The following is a 25,595-nucleotide window of genomic DNA, read 5'->3' on the forward strand; positions in this document are numbered from 1 at the left end:
GACCCTGTTGGTTTTAAACAAGCATACAATGAACAAAAAAACACTGTCTCTAAGCAATCTTCACCAAACGCTACTCAGATTTTGTGTAGCTCTTTTTTTGAGGCGTTGAGACAGAGCTAGTGATTCAAGAAACAAAATGCCACGATATCCAGGTTGATTTATGAATGTTGTATCATGTACGCATGCATCAAGTGCATACCACTTTTGCCAGCAAAACACCAGTCATGGTTGTTGTTACATAAATTTCCCGCGAGGTATCGCTGCAAAGAAGTATTCCTGCGCTGACAGAGAAAAACATTGGAATCATGCTGTATGATGGTGATGACAGAGAACCAGAGGATACAGTATATTTTTGCGAAGAAAACTGATTGCACAGCGTTCAAAGTGTCCAACATCAATAATATACGGATGAAATCTTGTTGTTTGAAGGTGGACAATGGGGTAAGTAAACTGTCTAGGGAATGTTAGCTAGCAAGTAGGCTAGCTAGCTAAGCTAACGACTGTTTTACTAGCAAGCTGGCTATTCATATTTACAGTGATTTTAGTTTTCACAGCTAACATTGTTGATAACATTGCCGTTTATAGTTACTGGCTACTTGGCTCATGCAAGTCTTCCAATGTTTTAAAACTCTTCTTACGTGCTACCCTTTTGTTTTGTAGGTAACGTTATCTAACTAGCTAGTTGAGATACTATTAAATTACTAGATAGAGGGATATTGTCAGAAACCCTTGACGTTCCAGAATGGAGTGATATGGCAGCCATATTGGCCAGGGAGATATCCAAAACAGTCTAAATTGAATACATGGCAGTAGAGGCATACTCCAGATGTTTGTTATGCAGCAAAATAAAAGTATGGCATGTGATATCAAATTGTTTAATATAATTATTGTCAACCTAAAATATTGTATTGGAACTATACAGGTTGTATACCAATTTTTTGTATAAAGCAGAGTTGTGGACTCCAGTCACATGACTTGATGAAATTTGATGACTTGATAGAAAAGGAAAATGACTTGGAGCATCAGCACTCGACTTTGACATGAGATTTATGAATTAAAATGATCTGGCCAGGTTTGTAATATTTTGTGGCACAGATTATACTGTGGATTGATTTCTACACGTAGCCAGAGACAGTAGCCGCAGCATCGCCCTTGCAAAAAACCTGCAACAGATTGGCTAGTGAAACGCACACTCGGCACTCTGATCCGACCAGCAAACTGTCAATCAACACAGGTTGGGCGAGCAAGCGAAGAGATTGATGATTTGCTGTACCACTCACTCACTATACGATCGAGTGTAGCGCAAAAGAGACGATAAATATGCAGCTCCAAAAAAATGTGGTGATCAAGAATATTAACGGTTTACTTTGTAAACTCACCAGCAACGGGGCAACACTTATGATCATATGCCTACTGGTGTTTTGGTTAGTAACAATTGCTTGAAATTGGTAATTTACTTATGAAGCTGGCATTTGGAATTTGTTGTTAAAATGAATTATTACTGTGGCGAAGACGCACCATAGCCTCCTGCGCGGCTCTAGCCTCCGCTTTTTTCCTGTTAAAATGTTTGCTGTTGCTTTCACACGTTTAAATGCATATGCCCTATGAGGTAAATCTATATTCCATCAAATACTACAATAATTGCTAAAGTTTCATCATTCTATATTCATACCGTTTATTGCAACACGTAGAGATTTATGTTTCTGGTTTGATAAACATACGATTGATACCATTTCATTTAGCCAACCATTTCTTACTCTGAGTTGGCGCAATGTGTGTAGTGCACATTAACGTTCGTAAGACTCATGAAGTAGAAGTTCTGTTTATTAAATTCAATGTATGGTTTCCTTTGTTCATATTCCCTGGGTTATGTCGGGGTTCTGTGTGTCTGTGTCCTATGACTCTGTCATGTTTCTGTCATGTGTGTGAACATATTGTTCCATGTATGCATGGGGTTGAAATATCATGAATAATCATTAAGTCTGATTAAGACGAATGCACCAATGGATGTGGAAATTTCCTTTTACATTGTAGAACCAGTTTATTGGTTGTAATTGCCAATTGGGTAATTGTATGGTTTTGGGGGGGGCCAAGCGCTTATATTATGTAGGCCTACCTGTTTGAGCTCCTGTTAGATTTGGTTTCTCAGGGGGGAGGGTGTACAGTCTTGCCCTCGACCTGTGTCCATTCAGATAGGACAGGTTAAGCCTGATACAGAAGCTATTTCTTTTGGGCTATTGCCTGTGTATATTTGGTAAATCTCCTCATATATTTTGTATGATCTGGCTTTCACCATTGGATTACCAAGACGTGTAAATAAGTCTACATTCTGAGCACGTTGACGTGTCTTCAGCTGATGTCTTGCCCTTATGACTGCTACAAGGTCCCTATTTTACTATTACATAGGCTAGTCAAAATGTGTTGTAGCAAAATAATGGAAAGGGCTGTCTGGTAGCCTCAATAGATAGACAAAGATTTGTAGTTGGACAAGGCGTTTGCATGTATAGTTATTTTTTTTACTTGAGACTTGACTTAAACTTGTGACTGGACTTGACTTGCTCTTAGAATGCACGACTTGGACTTGACTCGAGTCTTGAACTGTTCTACTTGGGACTCGACTTAAGGCTCTTCTTGTGACTTGACGCTCGAATAATAGTGACTTGGTCCACCTCTGGTAAAATAGCTTCTAAATGCATGTAAAATAATAAAATATAGTATTTGAGGACATGTTTAGGCTATAAGTCAAAGCAAAAACAGTGACAACCCTCTAAACTATTACTTTTAATGGGAGTCTTGCTTGTTTTCAGACAGTGTGGGTGCTCATCTGAGCTGATCCTGCAGCTCTGATGACTGTGCTATGGTTATGTGTCTGTGATAATGCATATTACATGTGTCAATATCTGATCCCTACAAGACATCATAATATGGCATATCAACCATGCCTGAGTACCAATTCTCTGTACCCATATCCTCATGCTTATGGTAGCTCACCTTCATCTATAAAACATGGAAGATGAACACTCACAGGATCAAATTACAAAGCAATAAATGGCAGTACAGCCATATTGACTGGATAGAAAATAACCACTCTGTCCTTGAGGGAGTGTCAAGTTAGAGCGAGTTTGAGCCCCCCCCCTTTCTCTTGAGGCTTGGCTAGGTGGAACGTAGCCTAGTCCATGTGTCTCTCGTCCTTCTGGTTCATGACTGACCATGTGTTGTGTGTCTTCCACAGATGTAGCCGGTGAGATGGAATATCATGAGAGACCTGCTTCTTTTCGCCAAGCCCGCCTCAACCCCTTTGATCGGGGTGAGGAGGAGGGCGGCCCCCCAGGGGGTAAAACCCCCTCTCGAGATGGTGAGTGTGACTGGCGGGTTGAATAGGAGCCTAGTTCATTGATGGGTCCCAATATACATGTGTTATAGAATGTGAAATGAATTAACACCTGTGCTGAATGTGATTGCCATGTGATGAAAAGAGAATGCAGAGGCAGATTCTGTGTGTTTTACTCATCTCAGCAAAGGCCTGGAGAATGGATGAGCCGGCAACCCGATGACACTGCAGCAGTCTCTTATGGAAGATGGAGTAGTGCAGTAGCCTGATGGGAAGTCAGTTCATGTTGTCTGTGCAGCCAGTCTGCATCTGCAAGTTTAGTGCTGCAACCGGTACCAGAGCAAGCTTTGTCTGCAGAACTATAGTCTGCAAGAGATGGAACAATCTATACATTTTGAAATGATGTGACTGACTGTACAGCTAAACAACAGCATAGACTGAAAGAGGAAGAAGGCTGCTGTCCTTTCCATATCTCTGTTGCTTAATATCTGATTTAGTACCACTCTTGCAACAGCGCCCTAACCATTATGAGCTCATCAAGAACATCAACTGACCTTGGATCTGTAGTTATGGGCCAAAAGTAATGAGAGGAACTGAGACAGGAGCATTAGGTGGTACTGTGGTTCAGAACGATTCCTGTAATCATATGCCTACACTTAGCCTAGTTCACTAGAACACTGTCTAGGTTTCAGCTGCATCTGTCTGCCTCTCCAGCACTTTCTGGCAGCCAGCGACTCAGGATGTCTTGTCTCTCGCTACCATGATGTCATCTGAGGTGTATGCAGGTACAAACAATATGCAGGCCTAGATAGTGAGATTAGGTATGGGTTTACTTGATACGGGCTACCTTGAGACTACTACCTGCTGAACGTTGTAATGATATGTTCTGGCTCTAGGTCTATCTATTGAACTAGTCAGTTGTTAGACATCCAAAATGCTTATTGCAGAGGGTCCAGGCTAACTGCTGATGTAATAGCACATGTCATGTAGCATCTCTGTATTTTCATAATATATATATATATATATATATATATATATATTTTTTTTTTTTATGATGATAGGAGGGGAATCTTGTCCCTCGTGATCTTTAGGCCTAATTGATCAATTTCTTACTGTGTTGGGGCGTCTGTTACAGCCAAAAGTAAAAGCTTTGGGAAGCAGCTTTTTATCAGGAAGTGGTCTTTGGAGATGTAGAAGCTTAGAGTTTCAAAGAGGCTAGCCCTCAGCCAATGTCTGGTACCCTGGCACAAAACCACACAAAATGGCTTAAAGCCTCTCTCTGGTTCCTCTAAGGCTTTAAATATTTGATTAGTTTACATGCCCCCCAGGCCTACTAGCACTCCCTTTGATTTAAAGACTGGCGAGCTGAACTGTGTATGCTCTGGTGCTGAAGTTGGGAGCCGAGCTAAACCAAGGAGAACTTTCTTCATCAGATTGTCAGATTGCTTTTCTGTGTGATTAGTCTGATAATACAGCAACCCACATTTGAGTTGGTGTCAGAGAATAAAGCTCCTATCTGCCATGACTTGCCTTTGTACTATAATTCTAAATTCTTTGTTGTCAAACCCTTTAATGAAGTAGCATAAACGTTTCCCAAATAATTTTACGAAGAAGAATAAGATTATTGCAAATCAGGGACGATAGCCTTTGTTAAATCCAACAGGTGAGGTGTAAATTGTGGGAGCGTAAGCTGATGTCTGGCCCACATCTGTACAGTGGGACTGTTAGATGAATCATATCTGCCTGTTAATCTTGAGTTTGTATAGGTTTAAGTCTGTTACCTAGTGACCTTTAGCACTTCAAAGGCAGTTTCCCTTTGGTTTTAAACAGAGCACATATTTGTATAAAAACAGTATATTGTGACTGCTTTATCCACTCAGAGGGTGAAACTCCTTTTAGACAAATGTGTGTTCTGTAAAAGGTGTTGTGTGTGAGGTTTAAGTGGGCGTGCGTGAGCTTTACTGTGTGTGTGAGAGAGAACAATGCTTACAGTACTTCTTGTCTGTCTTTCCTCAGAGCTGAGACCTGAGCTCTTCTCCTCTAAGAGCAGAAACCAGAGTTTGGACCGAGCCATGGACCTGGGACTGGCAGAGGACCACTTCTCTCGACCTGTCGTAAGAACAATCCTTATACGTCCATTTTGGATGTTAGTGAACCACTGACTAGTCGGTGTGGTTGCATGAAAAGTCATTCTTAGTGAAAACACAACTGTGATGGATACACTTGTCTGTCTATGTGCAGTTTAAATGGCAATCAGTATGTGTTAATGTGAGACTTGGTGTCTGCTCATGCATGGACTTATGTGTGTTTGTGTGTTTTTACTGTATGTCCCCGTGCAGGGCTCGTTTGTAGCGTCGGACATTGAGCAGCTGAAGATGGCCATAGAGGAGTGTAAGAGATTAATCCTGGAGCTGCCTGAGCATTCAGAGAGACAGAAGGACACTGTGGTCAAACTCATCCACCTACGCCTCAAACTACAGGAGCTCAATGTAAGACCAGGGGAGAGGGGAGGTAGAGGGAAGTATTGAACTGCCCATAGGCCATGAGTTAAGGGGGTAAGGAATTAGTCATGGTAGGTAGATGGCAGTAGTCATATCTACGTAAGAAGAGTCAACCAACGTAGAAGAGTCAGAGCACTTACTTGTGAACATGAACTGTGTATGCACTGTGTATGCATGAAAGCCATTCACAAATCATTCACTACCTCTGGAAATGTCAATACAATATTACTGTGTAGCATACAGTGCCTTCAGAAAGTAGTCACCCCTTGACTTTTCCACATTTAGTTGTTTTCCAGCCTAAATTCTAAATGTATTAAATTGAGATCTTTGTGTCCCTGGCCTACACACAATAACCCATAATGTCAAAGTGGAATTATGCTTTTAGAAATGTTTACAACTTAAATAAAAATGAAAATCTGAAATGTCTTGAGTCAAGTATTCAACCCCTTTGTTATGGCAAGCCTAAATAAGTTCAGGAGTAAACATTTGCTTAACAAGTCACATAAGTTGCATGGACTCAATAATAGTCTGCAATAATAGTGTTTAACATTATTTTTGAATGACTACCTCAGCTCTGTATCCCACACTGACAATTAACTGTAAGGTCCCTCAGTCGAGCAATGAATTTCAAACACAGATTCAACCACAAAGACCAGCAAGGTTTTCCAATGCCTCGCAAAGAAGGGCACCTAATTGAGTAAAAAAAAAAAAGCAGACATTGAAATATCTCTTTGAGCATGGTAAACTTATTAATTACACTTTGAATGGCATATCAATAAACTCAGCCACTCTGTTTCCGGAGAAGAAGGAAACCGCTCAGGGATTCCACCAGTTAGAGTTTAAAGGCTGTGACAGGAGTAAACTGAAGATGGATCAACAACATTGTAGCTACTCTACAATACTAACCTAAATGCCAGAGTGAAAAGAAGGGACGCCTGTACGGAAAAATAATATTCCAAAACATGCATCCTGTTTGCAATAAGGCACTAAAGTAAAACTGCAAACAATGTGGCTAAGAAATTAACTTCATGCACTGAATACAAAGTGTTATGTTTGGGGCAAACAAAACACATCACTGAATACCACTCTATATATTTTCAATCATGGTGGTGGCTGCATCATGTTATGGGTATACTTGTCATCGGCAAAGACTGAGGTTTTTTTTGGGGGGGGGGATAAAAATAAATGGTATAGAGCTAAGCACAGGCAATATCCTAGAGGAAAACCTGGTTCAGTCTGCTTTCCAACAGACAATGGGAGCCAAATTTGTCTTTCAGCAGGACAATAACCTAACACAGGCCAAATATACACTGGAGTTGTTTACCAAGATGACATTGAATATTCTAGAGTGGCCAAGTTAGTTTTGACTTAAATCAGCTTGAAAATCTATGGCAAAACTTAAATGGCTGTCTAGCGATGATCAACAACCAACTTTATTGAGCTTGAAGAATTTTAAAAAGAATAATGGGGCAAATAATGTACTAGCCAAGTGTGCAAGGTGCTTAGACTTACTCAGAAAGACTCACAGCTGTAATCGCTGCAAAAGGTGATTCTAACATGTATTGACTCGGGGGTCTGAATACTTATGTAAATGAGAGAATTCTGTATTTTATTTTCAATACATTTGCAAAACCTTCTAAAACATGTTTTCACTTTGTCATTATGGGGTATTGTCTTTAGATGGGGGAGAGGGGAAAAAATCAATTTAATCCATTTTTAATTCCGGCTGTAACCACAAAATGTGAAATAAGTCGAAGGGGTGTGAATACTTTCTGAAGGCAATGTACGTCTTGTTTTGGTCTTCGTGTCCATGTTATGTCAGTCTCTCGCTGTGGTTGTCACATTTTAACTTTAAAAAAAACATTTGAAACCACCCCGTATAGCCCTTGCAGTGTCTGGATTCTGCTGGGATTGCCTGAATTGTTTAAAATATGGGTTGTTTTGGTGTCATTCACACACTGTGAGAATGAGTGGGTTGAAAGTGCTGCAGTGAACTCGTCCAGTTGATTAATAACAGAGACTATAGTGTAGGTCTCTGACACAATGCTGTGTTCTGATTGACTCTGCTCCTTGTCACTCAACAGGACCCTGAAGAGGATGAGCCAAACCTGAGGGTACTATTGGAGCATCGTTTCTCCAAGGAGAAGAGCAAGAGTGTGAAACAGACGTGTGATAAGTGCAGCACTATCATCTGGGGCCTCATCCAGACCTGGTACACCTGCACAGGTAAGAGTGCATTAAAACTAAGTCAAAATGTTCTCAGTGGTAAAACCTCATGGACACTGAACGGTTACAGCTGTATGGCTGAACTTGGGTAAACTATAAAAGAGAGAGCATTGCTAAGCAACCAAAACTGAACAGCGTTAGTTGCTAGGCAACACTGCCCTCCTGAGACCTTCTATTCTCCTCTATTGGTCGACGTTGGCCCTGGTGAATTAATTGAGTTGGAGAGAGAAATTGAATTGGTGTACCGTATGGCCAACTTTCTCTCCAGAATCTTAAGTCACATTGAATTTTAAAACGGTAGTTAGCTGTTGACTAAAATCTCTGTCCCCCTGTCCCTCTCGCAGGATGTTACTACCGTTGCCATAGCAAGTGCTTGAACCTCATCAACAAGTCCTGCGTGAGGTCAAAGGTCAGCCACCAGTCAGAGTACGAGCTAAGCATCTGCCCAGAGATCGGGCTGGACCGGCAGGACTACCGCTGTGCTGAGTGCCGCATGCCTGTGTCACTAAGTGAGTGTTCAGCCTTTATGAGACCGACTTGATAGCCAATTAGCAGTCAGCACAAATTGAAATATATGGGCATGATGTCTATGGACCCTTGTTGTATTAACACAATCACAGTTATAAAAGCAATGCCTAACCTCTGGGTCAATGGGCTGTGTGGACATTCTTCTCCTCTCACAGACTAATGTGACTAAACCTACTGTACTGTACAAGGTAAACCTGGAGCCCAGTAAGTGCTTCTCTGTGGGGATCTAAAGAGATTTAGCTAGAGCACAGTCACTCATCCACTCTCTATGCTAATAGAACAGATGGTGCTTAACTCAGCCTGCTAATCTAATGCACTCACATCGAGCTTGGAGAGTTAAATCAGCTTTGATAGTATAATGTGATCATTAAAAGTTACAGCAATAGTTACTTGCCAGGGTTCTCCTCCCTGGGAGATGTTGAATGTAAATCAAAAGCTATGCTGAGTTGTAGTATCTCATTAAGAGTTGAATTATGTTGTGGTTAGGAAAATATTTGTTCCGGAATGTGTCAGTGAGTGTTGTGTGACAGTGTTAGTTGCATGATCAGTGAGTTGTCTCTGAGACCGTTATGTCAGTGAGAGTTGTGTGGCGTGGTGTCATAATCGCTCACGGAGCCCCATGCTGCAATGCTCTTCACTGTGTTGTGTTGTCCTGTAGGGGGCGTGCCCAGCGAGGCCAGGCAGTGTGACTACACGGGCCAGTACTACTGCAGCACCTGCCACTGGAATGACACCGCTGTCATCCCTGCACGCGTCATCCACAACTGGGAGTTTGAGCCACGCAAGGTACCAAAGAGAGACGCTAATAGCACACTGTTTTTCCTTTATCAATATAGATTTTTTACACAAGCAGGAACTTCAACAAACTCTACCTTATATTACGTGATGTTTACACTACCAGGAACTTCAACAAACTCTACCTTATATTACGTGATGTTTACACTACCAGGAACTTCAACAAACACTACCTTATATTATGTGATGTTTACACTACCAGGAACTTCAACAAACTCTACCTTATATTATGTGATGTTTACACTACCAGGAACTTCAACAAACTCTACCTTATATTATGTGATGTTTACACTACCAGGAACTTCAACAAACTCTACCTTATATTACGTGATGTTTACACTACCAGGAACTTCAACAAACTCTACCTTATATTACGTGATGTTTACACTACCAGGAACTTCAACTAACTCTACCTTATATTATGTGATGTTTACACAAGCAGGAACTTCAACTAACTCTACCTTTTATATTACATGATGTTTACACTACCAGGAACTTCAACAAACTCTACCTTATATTACATGATGTTTACACTACCAGGAACTTCAACTAACTCTACATTATATTACATGATGTTTACACAAGCAGGAACTTCAACAAACTCTACCTTATATTACATGATGTTTACACTACCAGGAACTTCAACTAACTCTACATTATATTACGTGATGTTTACACAAGCAGGAACTTCAACAAACTCTACATTATATTACATGATGTTTACACTACCAGGAACTTCAACAAACTCTACCTTATATTACATGATGTTTACACAAGCAGGAACTTCAACAAACTCTACCTTATATTACGTGATGTTTACACAAGCAGGAACTTCAACAAACTCTACCTTATATTACGTGATGTTTACACAAGCAGGAACTTCAACTAACTCTACCTTATATTACATGATGTTTACACTACCAGGAACTTCAACAAACTCTACCTTATATTACATGATGAGCAGCTGGTAAGAGAATGCACCTCTGTTTCCTTTGGTGACCGTGTAATGGATAAAAATCACTGAAGAACCAGGCCTGAAGCCGGGAATAAGAATGATCCTATGATGTTGAGAGCATATAACCCTATCACAGTGTATCACATGGAGACAGAACACATTAAAACACTGTTTTCTTAGCGTCTGTGTTTGACTATTTTCATTCTGTGCAGTTCTATCTCTAACAGTGTGTCCCCTGCTCTCTGGTCAGGTATGTCGTTCCTCCATGCGTTACCTGGCCCTGATGATACCCCGGCCTGTACTGAAACTGAGGGAGGTCAACCCACTGCTCTTCAACTTTGTGGAGGAACTAGTGGAGATCAGGGTAGGTGACATATCAGCAACAGGGACTCTGCATGAATAGTGTGTACTGAATGTTTGTGACATAAATTCATTCAAATGTGGTTGTCTTTTTGTACAGTTTTTGGTTTTGTCTTGCACTCCATCTCCACTCCATATAAACTGGGATGAAGTCTGGGTTTGCTATAGAACTTGTTTTGGGAGCTCTTCCTTGTCTGTACTATCACACAGTAGGCCAGGCTTTTGTTTTCAGGACATTCTCACCAGTCAGCGGTTCTATTTGTGCCAGTGTGTTTTGTGGTGAGGGATTAGAATACTGAGGGAGATAGACAGCTCTTTCTGTCATTGGGGAGATTGTCGGGCCAGAGAAGAAAAACACTTGTTTATGGTATATAAAAGAACTAGCTTCATCAGATAGTTTCATGAAATTAGAAATATTCACATTCAAAAGCGATTTCCCATAGAACATGTTGTGTCTGACATTGGCCTATGGAATCAGGGTGTGACTAATGGCTAGTGTGTGAATGTGTTCCTTCCTGCAGAAGCTCCGTCAGGACATCCTACTGATGAAGCCCTACTTCATCACCTGTAAGGAGGCTATGGAGGCACGGCTGCTACTGCAGGTCAGCAACATCCCTGCAATATCAACACAACATCATCCCAACATCTCCACGACATCTTCACCACAGCCATAGCATCACATAAATATCACATTCCAATCTCTGTATAAAGGACATTGCATTTGCGTCCAGTGCTTTGCATAAGGGTCTTGCAGCAGTATTGTTAAACAACCCAGAGGAACCCATTTTTGCTGATGTCATGGCTCAGTATGTGCTGCAACAGCGCCACTCTCTGGCCTTTTATTAATAACATGCTGATGTAAGAATCATATCAAGTTTAAAATGTGACATGCTTCGTAAATAACAGATGTAGACTAAGTAAAATGTTTACTTACGGGCCCTTCCCAACAATGCAGAATACAATAAAGAAAATAAATATACACTACCGTTCAAAAGTTTTAGAACACCTACTTATTCAAGGGTTTTTCTTTATTTTTAACATTTTCTACATTGTAGTATATTGTCCATATGCACATATCCATATGTATGATATCCATATGCGTATTTCTCTCAAATGCTGTGCATGAATGTGTTAGGAAGTATTTCTCTTTTGCCAAGTTAATCCATCCACCTGACAAGTGTGGCATATCAAGAAGCTGATTAAACAGCATGAATATTACACAGGTGCGCCTTGTGCTGGGGATAATAAAAGGCCACTCTAAAATGTGCAGTTTTGTTACACAACACAATGCCAGAGATGTCTCAAGTTTTGAGGGAGTGTGCAATTGGCATGCTGACAGCAGGAATGTCACCCCAGAGCTGTTGCCACAGAATTTAATGTTAATTTCTCTACCATAAGTCATTGTTTTAGAGAATTTGGCAATATGTCCAACTGGCCTCACAACCGCAGACCACATGTAACTACGCCAGCCCAGGACCTCCACGTTCATCTGCGATCATCTGAGACTAGCCACCCGGACAACTGATGAAACTGTGGGTTTGCACAACAGAAGAATTTCTGCACAAACTCTCAAACCGTCTTAGGGAAGCTCAACTGCATGCTCAACGTCCTCACCATGGTCTTGACCTGATTGCAGTTTGGCATTGTAACCGATTTCAATAGCCACTGGAGAAGTGTGCTCTTCACAGATGAATCCCGGTTTCAATTGTACCGGGCAGATGGCAGACAGTGTAGTGTGTGTGGTGACGATTGGGTGAGTGGTTTGCTGGTGGGGTTATGGTATGGGAAGGAATAAGCTACAGACAATGAGCACAATTGCATTTTATCTATGGCAGTTTGAATGCACAGAGATCCCATGACGAGAGCCTGAGGCCCATTGTCGATTGGGGCGGCAGGGTAGCCTAGTGGTTAGAGCGTTGGACTAGTAACCGGAAGGTTGTGAGTTCAAACCCCCGAGCTGACATGGTACAAATCTGTTGTTCTGCCCCTGAACAGGCAGTTAACCCACTGTTCCCAGGCCGTCATTGAAAATAAGAATTTGTTCTTAACTGACTTGCCTGGTTAAATAAAGGTAAAATAAATTAAAAAAAATTTTAAAAAAATTGTTGTGCCATTCATCTACTGCCATCACCTCATGGTTCAGCATAATGCACACAATTCCTGGAGGCTGAAAATGTTCCAGTCCATGGCCTTCATACTCATCAGACATGTCACCTGTTGAGCATGTTTGGGTTGCTCTGGATCGACGTGTACAACAGTATTTTCCAGTTCCCGCCAATATCCAGCGTTTTTCGCACAGCCATTGACTGATTTCCTTATGAACTCAGTAAAACATTTGAAATTGTTGCAATTTGCTTTTTATTTTTGTTCAGTGTACATGAATCCACAGTACTGAGTCGATGTTCAAGGGTACGGGGAAATGGAAGTAGATATGCACAGTTGAAGTCGGAAGTTTATATACACATTAGCCAAATACATTTAAACTCAGTTTTTTCATGTGTAGGACTAAATGCCTGACATTTAGTCCTAGTAAAAATGCACTGTCTTAGGTCAGTTAGGATCACCACTTTATTTTTTAATGTCAGGATAATAGTAGAGAGTGATTTATTTCAGCTTTTATTTATTTCATCACATTCCCAGTGGGTCAGAAGTTTACATACACTCAATTCATATTTGGTAGCATTGCCTTTAAATTGTTTAACTTGGGTCAAACATTTCGGGTAGCCTTCCACAAGCTTCCCACAATTAGTTGGGTGAATTTTGGCCCATTCCTCCATTCCACTCCTCCTTCCACCATAATTTGCAAATAAATTCATAAAAAATCCTACAATGTGATTTTCTGGATTTTTTTCTTCTCATTTTGTCTGTCATAGTTGAAGTGTACCTATAATGAAAATTACAGGCCTCATCTTTTTAAGTGGGAGAACTTGAACAATTGGTGGCTGACTAAATACTTTTTTGCCCCACTGTATTTGAATCTCCCGTCCTCTCTTAGCTCCATGATCGCCAGCACTTTGTGGAGAACAATGACATGTACTCGCTGCAGGATTTGATTGACATCTCTAGTGGCAGACTCAGCTGCTCTCTCACAGAGATCCACACTACCTTTGCCAAGCACATCAAACTGGACTGTGACGTGAGTTTTATACTGTACTTGTCTATCACAAAGGTGAGGAAGAACAGGAATCATTCTGGGGAGAAAACCAGTTGAGCAGGCAGATGTTTTACTGAGCTGTAGAGACCTGTGATACTGACCTGTGCCCTGTCTTTTGCCCTCTCCAGCGGTGCCAAGCCAAAGGCTTTGTTTGTGAGCTGTGTAAGGAGGGAGACATCCTGTTCCCGTTTGACAGCCACACCTCAGTGTGCCACGACTGCTCTGCTGTCTTCCACAGGTCAGTCCCCTATCTGTAGACAACAGGTGAGGCTGATGGGTGGAGCTATAGGAAGATGAGCTCATTGATACTGTTCCATTCCATCCATTACAAACACATCATCATATATAAGGAAACCACATGTTTGACTCTGTTGCATTTATTCCATTCCAGCCATTACATTGAGTCAGTCCTCCTATAGCTCCTTCCACCAGCCTCCACTGGCAGACACGTTTATCAGACATATGTAGTGTTCATGTATAATATCAGTGATTGGTTGACACTTGCCTTTTTCCCTGTGTGCTGTTTCTCTTTAGGGACTGTTTCTATGACAATTCCACAACTTGCCCGAAATGTGCCCGGATGACCGAACGCAAGCACGACGATCCGCCGGATCCGAAAGACAAGTAGCCCTGTCGATCTAAGCCTGTCACTGTGACGGACAACCTGTGGGAGTGGCCATGGCACTTTTTCTTATGTTGAGGACCATCAAGACATTTTTATGACACAAACATGACTAGCTTTCCCTCTTGCTCTCTCTCTCTCTGTTGTTTTGTGGGGATGTTAAGTTACTTTGTTCCAGTTCAGTGGACTATGGAAGATGGTAGCAGGATACTAGAGTTTTATATGATCCGGTAATGAAGTGTGATACTCTGAGACTGGCTGCACTGTATAGCCCACAGTAACGCATCCCTGAGCACTTAACCAATGTTGTACAGTTTGTGTGTTACTGTGAGAGAGTACTGTATGGGCATCATGTTGCAGGCATGAATTGCAATGTGGGTCACATAATTGTCTTTACCTCTTAACAATCAAATATCTTTAACTACCTTGAAGTAGGTGTTAAATTCCAAATTAATCTTAACAAATCAATTTAACAAAACTACCATTCACCTCCAGGCCTTAACTGACATCGATAACGAGACAGGTATTTTAATGAGGTTAGGTCGTAGCTCTTCAAGACTTCCTCCCTATGGGCATGAGGTATTTCACCCCACTGTTGTGAAACAATGCGTTACATGATGGACAATGACACTAAAATGTTTTTTTTATTGTTTATTTGAACACCACAGAATTATCTGCCTGAAACACTTAAGAGAACATGTGGTATGTATGTTATGTCTTAGGGATCTTTAATCTAGTACCTTTTTTACAGTATAATTATTGGGCAGCCATGTAAACAATGTCAAGAGAGTAAAGTGAAGGAGAGCTCATTATGATGTGCTGATTAACTATATCTTAAGTTGACACACTGTATGCTGACATATTTGGAATTCCAATTGAACACTGTGTGCATTTACCCATTGATCAAGTGATCTATTTACAGTATTTTGTGAGGGGTTTTGCAGCCCGCATCAAGGTATGGCACATTATTTTCAGAGATGAGAAAGCTGACGAATGATACTTCTGGGGACATGAGCATGATGATGTTGACAAATTATTTGTTTTAAAATAATGAGTATTTGGCTGTGTTATGTTTTTCTCTACATAATGATCTTCATAACATGCAAGTGTAATGTTCCATGTGTTAGTGAAAATCCAGATATTAACATGAATTGTAAGATCATGTGAAGTTGAGCATGAATAATGTATTAATAAATTCTATGTTGTGAGGAGGGTTTTAGCTGACATTGTGGCAGCTTTTGCCAATGTAGCCCTATGCTCCAGGCCTGTGGCAGAGGCTAATGCATATGTTACTGTGTACCTTGGCCATACTGAATGCTGTTTTGAACAGTGTACCAACAAACTGTATTTAAAAAGGAATGAGAGGGATTGTTTCTATCTGATCGTAGTGGAAAATGTGACCACTGAATGAGGGGATTCAATTATCTGGCCCGGTGGGAGGAGTTTGTTTAGGTGTGCGTTCATTTGCCCCCAACCTCAGTGATTCAAAGCCCACGGCTCCAAAGAAAAGTGACATAGCCCAGGCTAGATCAAACACGTGGGGTAAAGAGTAAGATTCGGTATTTTCACATGCAGAAGTGATTTATTTTTATAAAAACGCTTTATCTGCATTCCCATCCCAGGGTAGCCTAGTGGTTAGAGCATTCGACTAGTAAACGGAAGGTTGCAAGTTCCAACCCCCGAGCCGACAAGGTACAAATCTGTCGTTCTGCCCCTGAACAGGCAGTTAACCCACTGTTCCTAGGCCGTCATTGAAAATAAGAATTTGTTCTTAACTGACTTGCCTAGTTAAATAAATGTAAAATAAATTTTAAAAACTAGTTAGAAAATTCTAACATATTTTATAGACAGGATATGTAAATGTATAGACCTTGCTGCCTTGTTGGCAACCTTACAGAATACTGTAAGGTTTGAGAAGGGCGCTCCTTCGCCGCTTTTGCTCGTTACGTCACGGGCCATTGACAGGTGCACCGCGGCTCAGGTTAATAGAACTCCCTCATTTTCATAAACGTCACTTGTTGTTATCGTTCCACGCATATTGACCAATCGCAAAGCAGCAGTCCGGTCTTTCGAAGGACCCGATGAGGTCGTGGGTATGCATGAACATAAATATAATAAAATGTGAATACTTTAACTTAAATTAATTGAATGTCCTTATTGTACAAATCATACAACCAATGATTGACAGCAGTGATACATGCATAGATACATATTTGTGAATGTTATTTTTTGTTGAAATTATTTTACGTCAGGCTGTTGACTTGGTTTATCTCACTCGGCGTAATCTTAGCTAGTTTTAAACTGTTGAGGCTCGGGAGTCGATCGACCCCAACAGCGGGGACACTCTGCCTGCTCCAGCCGAAGTATGGTTCACATGATGGGGCTGCTTTCAGTGAGTGTTGTGCCCCTGCGGAACGGGGTGCAGGCTTGGGGCAGAGGCTGCGCCACCATCCACGCAGCTTTTCGCTACAGTAACTTTAGCTCATTATCGAAGGTAGGGTGCAATTTATTTAAATAATGCCGTCCGCCGTCAACTTGCAAAAGAACCATGTCATGCTATCACACAACATTGATTACAGATATGCAATATATTTTAAAAATGCATGATTAAGCCTTGTTTGCCTATGCTTGATGAACTTTGTCATAAAGAGTTTATTGCACAAAGATCCCGTCCTTGCTTATGAAACATTTTTCCCCTCATTCACTTCATAACATGTAGAGTTGCTGCGTCCTGTGGGGAAGGGGGCGTCTCAGCTGCAGCAAATTGTGGGTCATGGCTAGAAGCGATCACTTCAGTTTTGATCAAATTAACGTCAGATTTGATTTTTCGTATCAGGTTAGGATAATTTACTCAGCAGGTTAGGAGAATTAACGTATCATTTAGGATAATTGGGTTAAGGTGAGGACAATCTGTTAGTGTTAGATAAAATGCAAAAAACTTGCAAATCTACTTTTGACGTAAATTTGACAAACTGCATCCTGTCGCAACGGTCTCGGAGCTTTTCGTATTATTCTAGCCTTGACCCAAATTGTGTGACACATTCAAAGGCCTTTTGCCAAATCTAATGCTTTTATAGCCTAACATAAATTCAATGAGTTAATCTGTTTATTAAGGACTTAAATATTCTTTACTGTAATAATAATCAGTTTGCCTGGTTCAGTTATTATGTCTGGATGTGTTTTATATTCAATGAATAGTCAGGGGTAAAAATGATGCACACCCAAAAATGTTTTGTAGTGGGGCTGACTAACAGAGTAAACTATACAAAGAAAGTCGGTTGCTATACCCATTTAAATGTTTGGGATCATAATTAGAATATTCAGTGAATAACATCTGAATAGTCTTCAACTGTGTATTGTTGAATATCAGTAGCCTAATGCAGATATTTTAACCCTTTCGAATATGAGATTCAAGGTAGGCTGTGTTAATCCAATCCTGCTCTCTCCTCAGTGTTCTGCATTAAAACGAATCAATCCCATGGGATTAAATCAATGCACTTTCACATTGGCTCGATTGCTCAGTTCCAAACCCCCACGAGGTAAATCACTTTAACACCAGGAATATGTTGATGTTATCATCTATGCATGTAATGACCATGGCAATTACAGATGACTGTGCAATTCGTTTTTGTTGTTGTTTGATTGTGTCCTACATCTTCAATCCCTATGCTAATTAGATGTTTTAATTGCTTCAGGATTTGAGAAGTTCTTCCCAAAGAGTGAGGACACTCCTGGAGTGAACAAGTCATCTGAAGAGACCGGAGGTATTACTGAAAGCCTATATCCTGTCTCTCTACTGGCACACTGTTCAAACACTGGGATGTCAATGATGGACAGCCAGTTGTCTGTGATTTCATTTCTTGTGTCATTTTGCTTGTTTAGATGAGAAGACCAAAGAGACAGAATCTCAGGGCGGAGGAGAAGAGGGACAAAATGAAAGTGGTGAGAGAGAGAGGAGGAGAGGCGGAAGGAAGGATGAATCAGACTGGTGGACACGCTTCCAGGTCTGTTTCAAAGCCTCCGCTTTCTACAGAGCAGACATGTAAACAAACAAGATGTGCCTGTTTTCTCCACAACAACAGCACTCTGTCATCACTCATGTTTGATTTTCCACCCCTTTAATCTACCTGATCTGAACCAGAGACGCTACATAAACACGTCAGTCAATAATGCCTCGTTTGGCAGCCTGTTATGTAATGCAAGAGAGAGAACTCAACTTTTTTTTACTTTCCTATTTCTAAAGGGCTGCTGTGTTAGAGGATAAAGGGTCACCTTTTATCATACTGCTAATGGAGGGGTTGACCGTTTGCATGAGAGGGAGGCAGACGCTGGCAAGAGCACCACTCTGCTTGCTTCCACTCAAACACTGTGTCTGTGTGTGTTCGCTTGTGTGTGTGTGTGTTGATGAGACTAATGTATACATTTCCACCCTGTTTCCCCTCATTGTTTTCTCTGAATCTGACAGAATGATTTCCCCTGGGATGAGAAGACCACGCGCAATGTCGCGATCGGATTCGCCGGCATGGCCTCTGCGTTCCTGTATTTCTACTTCCGAGAGACTGGGAAGGAAGTCTCCTGGAAGGACTTTATAAATAACTACCTGGCTAGAGGACTGGTGAGAGACAGGGGCTATGTTTACTTTTCTTCACTAGTTACTATGTAATTACTATGTATTTTGTAAGACCCATAAGTAAAGTATTATTGTTTGTGTTTTCATTGGAGCTGTTATGTCATTGTTTGTGTGTGGAACTGTGAGTCTGAGGTCTTCATTCTTTGATGTGTCTGATGTGTTCTCTGTACAGGTGGACCGTCTGGAGGTAGTCAACAAACAGTATGTCAGAGTCATCCCAGTGCATGGAGTCAACACATCAGAGGTGGTATGTACCAAATAATCACAGGGGAGACATTTGGGAGCCTTGTTTTTTTTTACACTGTCCATAGGTCCCCTTTCTTTAGACTTCAAGAAATGTACAGAGTTTACAAGTTAGTAAAAAATAAAATATGCATTGGATTTAGATGTCTTATGTGGTTATGTTCCATAATGTTTTGCTTGGTATTTAACCCGTGAGGAATGCCAGCAGTTGTGTGTTCACATCCCCTTGTCTCTCTGTGTGTCACAGAGCTACCTGTGGTTCAACATCGGCAGCGTGGAGACGTTTGAACGCAACCTGGAGCTGGCCCAGCAGGAGATGGGCCTGGACTCTACACACAGAGTACCGGTGATCTATGGAAGCGAGAGCGACGGGTGAGACATCATGAGGTCTAGGCCATAGGATGGGTGGAGAGCTGTGGGAACAGGAAGACTTTATTTGAATGTTGTTCAGATTAGGAGCTGTGGGGTTGGAACTCATTTGAAGGTCCTCTCTATCATGCTCTCATTGACCCTGGAGATGTTGATAGATTGATTGGCCCCTTAATGCTAACCTCTCCTCTCTTTTATTTATATATAGTACTTTCCTGATGAGCATTCTTCCAACCCTCTTGCTGGTTGGCTTCCTGCTCTTCACCATGCGCCAGGGACCAATGGCAGGAGGCCGTGGCGGGGGGCGGGGCAACCCCTTCAGCATGGGGGAATCCAAGGCCAAGGTCATGAAGGACAACATTGATGTGAGATTTAAGGATGTGGCGGGCTGTGAAGAGGCCAAGCTGGAGATCCTAGAGTTTGTCAACTTCCTGAAGAACCCCCGGCAGTACCAGGACCTGGGGGCCAAGATTCCCAAGGTAACTCTTTTCTTAGATACCATACCAGCATCTGAAATACTACTCAGAATAACCCTGTTGTACAGGAGAATGCTCACCAAGAAAAAAAATAGCAGTTGGATTTCATGGCCATGTCAGGAAAACACTGCTGTTGTGTATGCGGTATGACGAGCTGAGAATATAGTTAATTGGCTGTTTGTTTGCATAGACATTTCCATTGCATCTGTCACCACTGCACTCTAACCTCCAAGTACTCACAAGAGTGTCCACTTATACCAGCTATGACCATGTGCTTCCCAGGGTGCAGTGTTGTCGGGACCCCCCGGCACAGGGAAGACCCTGCTAGCCAAGGCCACAGCCGGAGAGGCCAATGTCCCCTTCATCACCGTCAACGGATCTGAGTTCCAGGAGATGTTTGTTGGCGTGGGTCCAGCCAGGGTGAGTACTACCCCAGGGGAGAGGGGAGGAAGAGGGACAGTTGGATTACAGGGTGGATTTCTGTTAGCTTTTCCTCTTTTTGTCTAAATATTTGCTTTGAGGTCACGCACTTGTTTCACTCCTCCATGGGAATAAATACATGTATCACTGTATTGACATCAGTTTTATAGAAAAAGCATGATAAACTTTGCTAAAGTGTTGATTGGTTGTGCTGTGGACCTACCCAGTAATGTAACCCATGCCTTTCCCTTTTCCAGGTGAGGGATATGTTTGCCATGGCCCGTAAGAACGCTCCCTGCATCCTGTTCATCGATGAGATAGATGCCGTGGGCAGGAAGAGAGGCAGAGGGAACTTTGGGGGACAGAGTGAGCAGGAGAACACACTCAACCAGCTGCTAGTGGAGATGGATGGTAGGTCTGGTTTGGTGGTCTTACATTGGTTAAATTAAGGTTAAATGAAGCAAAAAAAGTGAAATGATTCCCAAAGACACTCAATGAATGTGCCATGTTTAATTAACCATAGTTATGTGTCCTGTTTATTATGTGACCCTTCTATACAATCTTAACTGTTTTTTTCATCACTTCTCTGTTGGTTCTGTAGGGTTCAACACCAGCACTAACGTGGTCGTCTTGGCTGGAACCAACCGACCAGACATCCTGGACCCAGCACTGATGAGACCTGGGCGCTTCGACAGACAGATTTACATAGGTACAGTCAGTCCACTTCATAAATTACATCTGTGTGGCCTGGAACTGTTTAGTTCTGTCATGGCTCTCTGTTCTGTCATGGCTCTCTGCTCTGTTATGGCTCTCTGCTCTGTCATGGCTCTCTGCTCTGTCATGGCTCTCTGCTCTGTCATGGCTCTCTGCTCTGTCATGGCTCTCTGCTCTGTCATGGCTCTCTGCTCTGTCATGGCTCTCTGCTCTGTCATGGCTCTCTGCTCTGTCATGGCTCTCTGCTCTGTCATGGCTCTCTGTTCTGTCATGGCTCTCTGTTCTGTCAATGATCTAAATACTGTAGTAGGTACAGATAGTCTAACTTTAGCAGGACCTAATCTTTCTCTACCTGTCGCCACATATCAGCACAGCCATTGTTACAGACTATCAGACAATTCATTGGCCCCTCTTTCAGAGTCCAGCTCTATCAGTACCTCACATATACAGGGCGGCAGGTAGCCTAGTGGAGCGTTGGAAGGTTGCAAGATCGGAATCCCGAGCTGACAAGGTAAAAATCTGTTCTGCCCCTGAACAAGGCAATTAACCCACTCTTCCTAAGCCGTCATTGAAAATAAGAATTTGTCCTTAACTGACTTGCCTTGTTAAATAAAGGTAAAAAATATATATATATTCTAGATATAAGCCACAGTATGTGGATGCTGCTACCTAGCTGCTGTACGGTATACACAATGCTGTCTATTTCTACAGTAAAAAGTACTTTAACAGTGCTTTATCAGTGTGTTCAGTACTGTGACTCAAAGAGCGTAGCTTTACTTGGATTAAACATAGTTTACCTGGATTGAAGATGGTTACCTGGATTAGAGTTCCCAGGATTAACGTGGCATTAGCGTTTATTTCTTTGCTCTGGCGTTCTGGCTCTGCTCTCTGACAACTCTTCCTCTCTGGTCAACAGCCCACAAACAGAATGAGCTTTTCTGCCCTGTCGTCAGATTAGCATCTTGAGCGCAGTCTATTGTGGGATTACCCAACCTGAGCCGGCCGGCATATCTCATGACATTAGCATGCCATGCCTGTCCAGTTCCGCCTCTCCTGACCTGACCCCCATTACCATAGTAACGCGCTAGCCTGGCCCTGTGAGTTTTGGGAAAGGAATTTGACCTGAACAGGAAAAGTCAGTGCTATAAATTCTAACTAGGGCCCAGAGTTTTTCGCTGTTGGGTCCTGTGGTCATTGAGAACTCCTGGTCCAGATTCTATTCCCAGACAGTCCTGGCTGAATGAATGTGGTTAATATACAGAGGCTTCTTTTCTGTCACCTTTCCCTGGGTAGTGAAACCACTTCCTACAGCCCTTGCCGACATGATTAGAATTTGACATGACCCCATTTCAGCAATGCAGTAAAAGCTTGCCTGGTTTTTGTCCTTGTTATCAAGCCATTTTAGAAGTGAAAACTTGAAGTGCACAGAGATAAAAATATATATATATATATATATATATATATATATATTTATTTATTTATTTATTTTTGGTCACATTCTTGGCAAAAGTACAGGTGCAGAAGCACTGACTGTGCAAAATGTTTTTGCCATCAATACTATCATAACTCGCCTAATTGCCTTGTGTCGATAGCGGTCTGATTTGAGCTGTGCCCAACATTGCAGTAACATGTTATGTCAGCTGTGTGGATGTGGTTGTACCCTTTGTGAGTGAGGTGAGATTTCTGACGGCTGGGATCCATTTTCCTCCAAGTCCAGTCCAGCTGTACAATGGTAGGCGGCTCTGGCCTGGCCTCACAGGCCTGCATTCTTCTGTCTGCCATGGAAACTAACTGCAGCCTGAGCGAGAGCTTCTATAAACCGAAGGGTTATGTAACCGGGGGATAGTAACCATTAGGGATAGGAAGCGAGGCAAGCTGCTCCCCTGGGTCCTGTGACTAGGGTGTCAATATTTTCCCTCTTCCTCCAGCCTGAACCAGTGATCCGTCTCCATAAATATGTTACACTTCCTCCCTGTCAAACCTGATCCCCCTCTCTTTCCCTTTCTATCCCTACTCTAATTCAAATTGTTTTTCTCTCTCTTCTTCTCCTCTCAGGTCCACCAGACATAAAAGGCAGAGCATCCATCTTTCAGGTCCATCTGAGGCCTCTGAAGCTGGACTCCAGTATAGACTCTGAAGCTTTGGCCAGGAAACTAGCTGCCCTCACACCTGGCTTCACTGGTGAGTGCAGGGCCAGGCGTGTTTGTCTGTGTGCACGTTGACAGCTAGCTGTGTACGGGATGGTTCGGATTTTGGAAATTAAGCCCTTTATATACTTCCATAGAGTCAGATTAACTCATGGATACCATTTGTATATCTCTGTGTCCAGTATGAAGTAAGTTAGAGGTGGCTTTGCAGGCCAATGCTAACTAGCATTAGCGAGACTTTGACTTTGCGCTAGCTTTACCCACATACTTCCGTTCTTTGTGATAATCTAGTTAGAATTTGCTCGTGAGGGAAGTAGATAAAGGGATTCATTGCCAAAATCCCGAACTATCCCTTTAAAAGTAATGATGACGTTAACACAGTACATGGTTCTGTCAACATACAGGAGCTGATATTGCCAACGTGTGTAATGAGGCGGCCCTGATAGCAGCACGCTACCTTAACGAGTCTATCATCGTCAAGCACTTTGAGCAGGCCATCGAGAGGGTCATCGGAGGTAAGCTACTGTCACTGACTGGGGGATGGTGGGGAGAGTGGATGTCAGGGGTCAGGGCTCAAACAGGGAGTTCATCTTTGGAATGTAACTGTCAGACTGACTGGTGTTGACATGACCTTCCTGCCCTGTCTGTCGGGGCCAGTGAGGCCACTCTTTTACTCCTGAACAAGTAACCAAGCCCCCTCCCCTAACACACACAAGTGCAGCCTTGAGACATGAAACTCACACACACTTTGTGGTTGTAAACATGCCCTCCTTTCCCCCCAGGTCTGGAGAAGAAGACCCAGGTACTACAGCCATTAGAGAAGACCACTGTAGCATACCACGAGGCTGGCCATGCTGTGGTGGGCTGGTACCTGGAACATGCTGACCCTCTGCTCAAGGTGTGCGGCCATCTCTTCCCCCCCTCAATAACATTCTCTTCTCCCCTCTTCTATTGTCTTTTATCCCCACCCACTGTCTCTTCTGTCCTTACTGTCCCTGTTCTACCTACCCTACTGTTAGAGGAATTGATTTCCTATTTGTTCAATTAAAACACTCTGTCTGTTTCTAAGAATTTGTAAGATACTTATTTGCATAGAATGGACAGAGACCAGTCTCATAATTTATCAGTAGCGTTTATTTTCGAGAGCTCTGGTCATAATACAATGTACATTGGTTTATATACATCACATTTCGTCATAAATGTCTCTCCTCCTCTCAGATAAAATGGCAATATAGTTCACAAGCCTTCCCACATTGTCTGCTACCTGTTAAACAATATACTACTAGCCCAAGGTCTCTCCCCTCCCTGGGTAGAGACAGAATGTCCTGTAAGGAACACAGTATTCCAGCCGGTCTGACGGTTGCTCCATTCGTTTCCAACAAGGAACAGAAAGTCCTTGTTCTAATTCTTGACGAAAACTACACACATTACATTCAGTATTATGATTATAATACATACATCCATACATTAACATAGTACTATTCTGTTTAGTTATAGTTCTGATTTAAATGTATACATAATTTAGTCATTATTCATAAAAATCCCTTAACACCTACCTATCCCTCAATTTCACCCTGAGCAGAATGTAGGATTTTACCTGTTTGTTTCCTCTCCTGTCCCAGGTGTCAATCATCCCCCGGGGGAAGGGTTTGGGGTATGCTCAGTACCTCCCTAAGGAGCAGTACCTCTTCACGCGGGAGCAGCTGTTTGACAGGATGTGTATGATGCTGGGGGGACGTGTGGCAGAGCAGGTCTTTTTTGGGAAGATCACCACAGGGGCACAGGATGACCTCCGGAAGGTCACGCAGTCTGCCTACGCACAGGTAAACGCATGCGCATTTAAACCAGCAGTGATGTATGTTCACACACACACACACACTCTAATTAACCTCTCTCTCCCCCTCGATCCCTCTCTCAGGTGGTTCAGTTTGGGATGAGTGAGGTGGTGGGCCAGGTGTCTTTTGAGCTCCCCAGGCAGGGAGAGATGTTGATGGAGAAGCCTTACAGCGAGCCCACGGCCCAGCTCATAGACCAGGAGGTCCGCTCACTCATAGACGCTGCCTTCCAACGCACACACCAGCTCATCACTGAGAAGAGAGATGTGGTGGAGAAGGTGAGGGGGAT

General features: G+C 42.4%; 2 protein-coding genes across 3 annotated transcripts in view; both read left to right on the forward strand.

The window, feature by feature from the left end:
• Positions 1–16,612, forward strand: LOC110526473 (differentially expressed in FDCP 8 homolog). Of its 2 annotated transcripts, XM_021607470.3 has the most exons (13): positions 77–441; positions 3,233–3,355; positions 3,517–4,116; positions 5,348–5,445; positions 5,671–5,820; positions 7,917–8,058; positions 8,403–8,567; positions 9,245–9,372; positions 10,587–10,700; positions 11,218–11,298; positions 13,692–13,832; positions 13,979–14,088; positions 14,385–16,612. In XM_021607470.3, the coding sequence occupies exons 3-13, from the start codon at positions 4,092–4,094 to the stop codon at positions 14,476–14,478; spliced, it is 1,248 nt and encodes a 415-aa protein (XP_021463145.1). In that variant the 5' UTR covers positions 77–441; positions 3,233–3,355; positions 3,517–4,091; the 3' UTR covers positions 14,479–16,612. The 2 variants fall into 2 exon arrangements, with proteins under 2 accessions (XP_021463142.1, XP_021463145.1); XM_021607467.3 differs by lacking the exon at positions 3,517–4,116 and having other exon boundaries at positions 1–441.
• The window catches only part of LOC110526472 (mitochondrial inner membrane m-AAA protease component AFG3L1), a 12,610-nt gene continuing 3,545 nt past the window's right edge, over positions 16,531–25,595 (forward strand). Inside the window, exons 1-16 of the mRNA XM_090238728.1 lie at positions 16,531–16,966; positions 17,924–18,011; positions 18,168–18,236; positions 18,355–18,476; positions 18,938–19,087; positions 19,275–19,349; positions 19,593–19,717; positions 19,923–20,193; positions 20,473–20,610; positions 20,868–21,021; positions 21,212–21,319; positions 23,380–23,505; positions 23,876–23,986; positions 24,254–24,369; positions 25,094–25,294; positions 25,390–25,584. Coding sequence (XP_090094854.1) covers positions 16,838–16,966; positions 17,924–18,011; positions 18,168–18,236; positions 18,355–18,476; positions 18,938–19,087; positions 19,275–19,349; positions 19,593–19,717; positions 19,923–20,193; positions 20,473–20,610; positions 20,868–21,021; positions 21,212–21,319; positions 23,380–23,505; positions 23,876–23,986; positions 24,254–24,369; positions 25,094–25,294; positions 25,390–25,584 — 2,178 coding nt within the window. The 5' untranslated portion in view covers positions 16,531–16,837. The remainder of the gene's footprint in view (positions 16,967–17,923; positions 18,012–18,167; positions 18,237–18,354; positions 18,477–18,937; positions 19,088–19,274; positions 19,350–19,592; positions 19,718–19,922; positions 20,194–20,472; positions 20,611–20,867; positions 21,022–21,211; positions 21,320–23,379; positions 23,506–23,875; positions 23,987–24,253; positions 24,370–25,093; positions 25,295–25,389; positions 25,585–25,595) is intronic.

Source organism: Oncorhynchus mykiss, chromosome 6, assembly GCF_057628025.1.
Source record: "Oncorhynchus mykiss isolate SJ-2025 chromosome 6, ASM5762802v1, whole genome shotgun sequence".
Lineage (NCBI taxonomy): Eukaryota > Metazoa > Chordata > Actinopteri > Salmoniformes > Salmonidae > Oncorhynchus > Oncorhynchus mykiss.

What these genes read in the sequence shown, in the direction of transcription:
- LOC110526473 (XM_021607467.3), top strand. Translation starts at nt 3,247, where the DNA reads ATGGAATATCATGAGAGACCTGCTTCTTTTCGCCAAGCCCGCCTCAAC. An exon ending in ACCACTTCTCTCGACCTGTC is followed by an intron (nt 5,446 to 5,670) that starts GTAAGAACAATC and finishes GTCCCCGTGCAG; the next exon opens with GGCTCGTTTGTAGCGTCGGA. An exon ending in GACCTGGTACACCTGCACAG is followed by an intron (nt 8,059 to 8,402) that starts GTAAGAGTGCAT and finishes TCCCTCTCGCAG; the next exon opens with GATGTTACTACCGTTGCCAT.